General features: G+C 41.1%; 1 protein-coding gene across 1 annotated transcript in view; it reads left to right on the plus strand.

The window, feature by feature from the left end:
• Positions 1-5364, plus strand: part of ENAM (enamelin) — a 52517-nt gene extending 47153 nt beyond the window's left edge. Inside the window, exon 8 of the mRNA XM_029598197.1 lies at positions 1531-5364. Within this exon, the coding sequence (XP_029454057.1) occupies positions 1531-4329 (2799 nt within the window). The 3' untranslated portion in view covers positions 4330-5364. The remainder of the gene's footprint in view (positions 1-1530) is intronic.
• The last annotated feature ends 2523 nt before the right edge of the window (positions 5365-7887 follow it).

The raw sequence follows: 7887 nt of genomic DNA on the forward strand, positions 1-7887 counted from the left end.
GTAGGACCTTTCCAGTCGTAGTTCTGTAATTTAGGATTTTGCTATCCTTTGATTTAACGTGATATTTCACTGCAAGTTACCAGCAGTAGTCCAGGGGGCTGCGACATGCAAATCCCCTACCTGAGTCTCTGACTCATCTTGTCAATGATCATTTAAGCACCTTCACAGTAAAGGGTCTGGCATCCTTTTCAATCTCATTCTGGGTTTCTTGGGTTTGCAGCTCATGTTACATAGCTATATTGTTCTTTTTTTTCTCTGCTGCAGTTCACTTAAATGGTAGCATGCTCTTTAACTTCTGTCTCCCTTGGGAGGTGGGTTTCATCAAATGGAGTTTAAGAGAAAGAAACATCAAAAATGATATATCAGATGGAATTTGAAGATGAAAGATTTTGTTGCGAACAAGGTTATGGAAAGACTGACAGATAGCCAGATGGGAACTTATTGGAGAGTGAGCAAGCATTCCCAGGGAAACAAAAGATAGAATGAGATAAAGAGTCTAATGAGAGAAAATGGGGGCATTTGGAGGGATTGATGCTAACAAAAAAATAGGTTGAGAAAAGCATAAGTGACAGCAGGGAGAAGACTAGATTATAGGATGAACTTGGGCTAGGGAAGGAGTCTTCAGTGGCCAGAGAAGCTCGGGTCAGAAAGGGGAGCTGGGAGTAGTTTTGCTGGGAAAAGGCCAGAGAATCAGCATGAAGCAGTGGAGGTCATGGAAGAAAAGAGAGAAAGCACAGAGAAAAGTTGGCAAATGATAGGAGGAGGAAGAAAAAACTTTGAGAAGGTGGAAAGAAGCAAAAGGAGATGAATGAACAGGAGGGAATTGAGAGCAAGAATACATTCACCTGTTGCTAGGTCAGGAAAGAAAATGGCTGGGTAAATGGAAGAACTCAGGAACTAGAGAAGATTCCAGCTCTTAGGTACTGGCAGAAAATAATTAGATGTTCTTGTATTTTGCAGCCTTTAGAATTTCATTTTGTCTATAGGACAGATCCATAGATCCCAGTTCAGTGTATTTAACATGTATTTCTTTATAACCATTTATATTATCCCACGTTAGAACATGCAGAGCTTATTTTGAAATAACTCTATCAAAACTGTTATAATTGGTTCTTACCATAGACTATTCCAGAGTTGTAGCAACTAGCTTTAAACTATTTTTAAGCAAATGTATCTTTTAGCACTTTCAAATCTTACCTCAAATTCAAAAGGTTCCCTTTATCTTAATCAGCCCTTTCCATAAACCTTTGTAAGACTGTCTTAAATATTGATATCTTGTTATTAAAACACACTTTAGTCTTTTTTTCTTTTATGGCAAGCATTCACAGTCTTTCTAGTTTCATAGGGCAAATGATCCATACCACTTATAAGTTATGTATTACTGAAGGCATAAAGGGAAGAACATGGGAAAACAGATTTCTAGATGGAAAAAAAGGGATATTGTTACTTTTATTTTAAATATTAAAATGAAAGACACCTATATATCAATCACAGAAAAATATGAAGACAATGTATACACTTTTATTACAGACCCCTTACTTTGGATATTATGGATTTGGAGCCCGACCCCCATATAATTCAGAAGAAGATGCTTTGGAAAACGAAGATGCTGCTGAAACTACTGAGCCTGCAAAGAAAGAACCGAAAGCTGAAAGCCCCGCACCAGATGCTGGAACTAATTCGACAGCTTCCACTACTAATACAACAGCTGCCAGTCCACCAGAAGCAAATCAGGGGACAAACACAACAAACAGCAGAAATTCTCCAGCGAGCAATGGAGTCAGTCCTCCAAAACCCAGTCAAGGTGGGAGTCCTTCTTTTACTTCCCCTGTTAATGTTTCAAACCATAGAGACCAAGGAGGTAACACATTAAATAGCAATGGGCCCAATCTGCCATACAACAGAGGCCGCCCTCCACTTGGCGATCCTCATCCACGTCTTCCTCAAGTTAAACAACAAATTAGAGGTGGCCCATTAGGACCCAGAGAAAATTCACCTGGATATGGAGTCCATACACAACAGGGAAATGCCAGGAATATCCCACTAATAATTCCTGAAACTAAGCTTTCAGCTCATACAGGAAATCCATCATATTCTAACATGTATTCTTCAGGTTACCATAATTCTCCAATAAATACAGCAAACTCCTCAAATCGCAGAGGAAATTCACAAGGTCCTAGTAATTACCCAGACCGAACAAGTGGTATATCCCAAAATCCCAGGTATGGTCCATCAGGAAATGATAATTATTTCCAATATTCTGGCAAGAATCCATCAGTCCAAAGAGACATGAGAGAGTTTCCCACCATTAATCCAACTGGGCAGAGAAGAATCTCACCACCATACAGAGAGGATATGCCAGATTATAGAACAAACATGCCCCATACAATAGGCAAATATCCCACTCCTGATTTCAGATCATTCCAGCAAAATGAAAACTCATTTTACCCAAGAGAAGACACTGATATATTTCCAGTTTCTGGAGTGCAACAATCAAACCAGAAATTTCCAAAGGGCATTTTTTTGGATCAAAATAGAAACCCTTCTCATCCAGACATTGATCCAATAGACCAGATGAAAAATGTACACAATAACTGGGGTCAAGAAGGAAGCTCTTCCCCTCCTAGGACAGGACCCTCTATTTACCATGAAAATGTGCCATATCCAGAAGTCGATCCATTCATTCAGCGAGAAACAATGCCCTCAGATAGAAGTGGCACCTGGGACAATCGGGGCAGCATCCCAGTCTTTGAAGAAGCACCACCAAGGCAGCAAAATTTATCACCATATAGAGGAAGAAATGTATATCCTGACAATTACCCATATGATGATCAAGGAAATTCATTTCAACCTAGGAGCAGTACATGGGTAAACAGAGAAAACTCTTATAGGGGTTACACAGGGCAACGTGGGATGCCCTCAGAAGATAACTTCTACCTTGAAAATGATCCAGTTGATCAGAGAAGACATACGCCTTATGCTGACCGAAGCACATGGGACTATGGAACAAACTTTCCAGGATATGAAGCAAACCAAAAAACTCCATCAGATCAGCATGAAACTATCTACTATCCTGAAGGCTTTGCATTTAGTCAAGGAGAGAACCCTCCTTATGATGGAAACACACCGTGGAACCAAGGAAGTCATTCTCCAATGCTAAATCCCACAAGGCACGTAGGAAACTCCCCATACCTATCACATGACTCTCAAACATCATACCCTCAAAACCAGCCGTATGACAGAATGAATACCTGGAGGCGAGAAGAGCATTTCTTAAATTATGGCATGGGTCACCCAAGGCAAACAGATTATGTACCATATCGTTCAAATGCTCACAGAGAGAGTATACCATATTCTTCAAGGAATGCTTGGGATATTGAAAGTAATTCCCCAGCACATCAAAGATTGTTACCACCTTCTGAAAGAAATTCCTGGGACCGGGAAGTGAGCTTTCATAATCAAGATATAGCTCCAGCGGGTCAGCTGGAAAATTCTCAGTACTTCAGAAGCTACCCAGGGGGCATAAGAGGGAATTCACCCCATCGTGAAGGCAGGGGTTGGGGCTATGGTGGTGAGGAAACTGCAATCCCAGAAAGCAGTCCACCAGATTACAGAGGGATTAGAGCATATCCTTCAATCAATAAGTTGTGCTGTAAGGATGGTCCTTCGCCACCTCCTCCGAGAGAAAATGTCTTGGCACTAAAAGATGACTCTCGACGGGAAAAAAGAGGAAGTTCATTTCCTGACAGTAGTTATTCAGAGCCCACACAACATGCAAACTACTCATCAGAAAATCAGGACACTCCACAAAACAACTCCTTTACCACTGGAAGAAATACATCTGGTCCAGGAGAAAGTCTTCAATTAAAACAAAGCAACAGCTCATCCAGTTCACCCCACCCTGTGCTTGGCTTAGATATGAACATAGCTATTCCTTCTCGGGGAGACAATAATGAAGATAATAAACAAAACATTACACAAGCAAATCCAGTTCACAGGCAAAATAAAGTAACGGGTTCCAAAAGGCAACGTTCAGGCCTGTCCATTGCAAGAAAAAATCGTGCAAAAAGATCTTTGTCAACAGGAATGAAAAGTAAAACTACAGACAGTGATGTTGCCAGGAAGCAACGTTTATTAAATAGTATAAGATGGTTTTATTGCTTTAAAAACAGGTTAAGATTAATGTCTCCCAGCACCAGAACCCCTGCTTTGGCAACCAGAGCCAGTGGTGATCCTCCAAATCCAGAAAAAAATACATCCCCATCCCATCATCCATTGGGATATACAAATGATAGAAAACAACAGATATCCAAACTTAGCACTTACTAAAGTCTGAGAGCAAGCTTCTTTCCAAATCAGAAAAACACATTTCATTTAAAGAAAACAATTCAGTAATCCTCTGGAACCTGAAACTTGAAAATTCCACCGATTCCTATTTACAGTCATGGGTTGACCTGTTCTTAGAAAGGAAAGAGAGGAACACATGAATACATAGGTGTTACAATGATGGCAACCCAAGCTACTAAGTAAAAGTCAAGAATTAAAAGGCAGTTATCTAATAATACGCTGTCTTCCAAAGTTTTGTACAGTGTGTAGAACTCTAGCTGCTTCTAATGTCAGTATAATCATGTTTTACTTTAAGCCTTTATTAGATGAATTGCTCTTTTCAGTGTTATATACATTATTTTATTTGAAAATAAGTCATCTATTTTTTATCTTGAAGAAACGATTGCTTGAAAGGAGGAAAATGTGCCAAAGGATTGAAGGAGCAATGGAATCAGATTCTGCCTTGCTGAGGAAAAGCCTTGCCCCTAGCTCACATTGCACGATAAAAGTTTGCTCCCCAGCATTTCTAATGAAACAGTTTTTATTTTGTTTTGTTTTTTTATTAAATTTATTTAATTCCTGATCTACCAATAAGGGTACCACCTACATTGACAGTTGAGTTTGCTGAGTCCGTATTTTTTCACATTGCTTCATTGTACCATAACACTGTATTTCCCAACCAGTGTGCCTTCAGACCTGATCAGGTGTGTGCCAGGAAAAAAGTCACCACTGATTGATCTTGAGATCCAGACCAGCCTCTGAGCTCAGCTCCTTCCAGCAACAAGAGACACCAGCAGTGGCTCTTAAGCATGTGTGAGCTCCTTTCTGGGAACATGTGTAATCAGGCATCTTCTTCCTAGCTACAATATGAACCCAGAAATGTGGTAATTAATGGGCAGCATGCAGGGGGCATGGATAGCTGGTCCCTGTTTTGTGCTGTACACATAGGGTTAGATTATCAAATGGACCCGCTGATTTTCTAACATGCGTGCGTGCAGAAGCAACTTGCGCGTGCCGGCCAACTGCTGGCGTGCGCTTCCCCAGCACAGTGGCAAATGGCCGCTGTACCAGCCACCTCCAGCCTCGGCCCTCTCCGCCCCCCCCCCCCCCCCTTCTTCCTCCGGGCCTGGCACTTCTGCACATAACAGGGGTTACGCGCGTGGCCAGGCCCCTTTGAAAATTCCACGTGCGTAATCCCTGTTTTTTACGCGGGTGGCCGTTTAAAAATTTGGGCGATAGTGCACACAGTACCACCTCTTCTTCCCGTCCTCTGAGTCCTTCCAGCCATTGTCTTATCCCCAGGCTGAGTGAAACAGGGAGAGCATGCACTGAACTGAATGTGACTCATTTTGAGTGCTGGGAGTAGTAGCACAGGAGAAGCTCTGATAGTGATATGCAGCAGTCAAGGTAACTAACCAAGCTGGCTGCCCGCATAAGATTGACTTCCCCCCTTCTACACTTTCTTCCACACTGGAATTTAGAAGAAATTGACTCATTGTGATGAGTTCATGTGTCTCCACCCCATTTCTCTCTTAATTTTTAAATTCGGATAAGAGACCGGTGGGACTTTAAGGGATTCCTCAGCTCTTCTTTTGACCATATGAGTCCTCTCCATTTACAAATTACCAGCCCATGGGGATTGGTATGCTACATAACATTTTTATTAATGTATGCGTGCTTTGGGCTTGAAAAGGTTGGGGAAAATGCTGCTGTAGAATATAGGCTGTCATTATACCTTTCTGATCAAGCAAAGAATGCTAGAAGTTAATAATCATATGTAAAAGAACTTTTGACCTTGGAGCAAATGACCTTTCTTCATTCAATCTGTCGTATAAATAAAACTCAGATATTCTAGATTAACATGTGCGGCAGAGAAGTAGTTTATATACTAAGCATTCTATCTTGTGCAATGTATTCACTATTTTCCTGAATAGGGATGTTGTATCACATGCTGGAACTTTGTATTATATTTTATTGCAATATATTTTGTACCTTTTGTGCAGAGATGTATTCATGCATTGACTAATAATTTTTATATAACTTTAACGTGATTATCTGTAACCATGGAAACCATACCCTATATTAGAATTAAATTAGCTTTTGATTTCAATGCTTTGTGTCTACCTTCTTTCCATCAGTGTTTTTCTTCCCAGTACTAAATGTATTCACAGCATTTACAGCAAGAAGAAGATACTGTGAAGGGAGGACAAATGTCATAATGTCTGAAGTCTGGAAATACATTGGGATTTTGTTCATTGGAGTCACTGGGGTGTGGAATCCTTTGAGATATGGAATATGACTGTCACTTTTGACCACTGCTGATACACAAGTTCTGCTGAAGGGTTTAACCTCAAAATGAGTTACCCGTAAGGTGCATGAAGTAATTCTCCCATTGTACTCAACATTGGTAAGATCACTGTTAGAATACTGAGTCCTGTTTTATGCCTCACAGATCAAAAAGTCATGTAGATAAATTGGAATTCCAGAGGAAAGTAGATTAGAGCCCTAGATCAGTGTTCCCCAACCAGCATGTCATGGAAAACTCACCACTGCCTGATGTTCAGATCTAGGTCAGCACCTAGGCTGTGCTCTCACCACCTTGGCAAAAAGAGGTACCAGTGGTAGCTCTTAAACTAATAGGAACTCCTTTCTGAGATGTGTAATCATGCATGCCTTTTCTTCCTAGCTACAGCATATCCCTGGAATGTGGTAATTAATAGGTGGCATACAGGGCACAGATAGCTTAAACTCCCTTTGTGCAGCCATGCAGCACAAAACACCTCCTCATCTTCCCTGCCTTGGAGTCCTTCAAGCCCCTGTCTTATCCCAAGCTGAGTAAGACAGGGAGAGATTGCGCACTGAGCACTGAATGTGACTCACTTTGAGTGCTGAGAACAGCAGCTGCAGTGACGGAGCTATGGTAACCACATGCGGCAGCCAAGGTTAAGCAACTGAGCTGACTGCCCACACCACACTGACCTCTCCATTCTCCCGCAATAGCTGGTACATCGTGACAGATTCATGTGTGTCTCCACCCTCCCTCTCCCTTGATTTTGGATTTTGGAAGAGAGAGTGGCTCCCCTGGTGCTTTTGGACACAGGAAACCTCTCCATGTCTGCACTGCTTGTCCCATGGAGGTTGGTGTGTCACACAACATTTTGATTAAGGTAGGTGTGCCTTGGACATGAAAAGGTTGAGATACACTACCCTAGATAATATGACCTATAAGGATAGGTTAAAGCAGTGGCATAGCTAGAACTGATTTTTTTGGGGGGGCCCAAGGTTACATGGATGGGCAGTAGGCATACAGGTCTGAGCCCTACTAATTGCACCCCTATCCATAAATAATGGCTTAGAGTGCACCTGATTGAAGAACTTTTAAGTCCAACAGCTCTTAAGCATCATTAGTTAAACTTTAAAATTATTTCAAACACTTAATCAACATTCAACATTTCTTATTAACCTGTATTAATTTTATATTTATTGCAGTTTATAAATACACAAGAATATCATGTAAAAAGCAAAGAAAATAAACATCCAATCAATCATAAAAAAAAACAA

This window comes from Rhinatrema bivittatum, chromosome 1 (assembly GCF_901001135.1).
Source record: "Rhinatrema bivittatum chromosome 1, aRhiBiv1.1, whole genome shotgun sequence".
Taxonomy (NCBI): Eukaryota; Metazoa; Chordata; class Amphibia; order Gymnophiona; family Rhinatrematidae; genus Rhinatrema; species Rhinatrema bivittatum.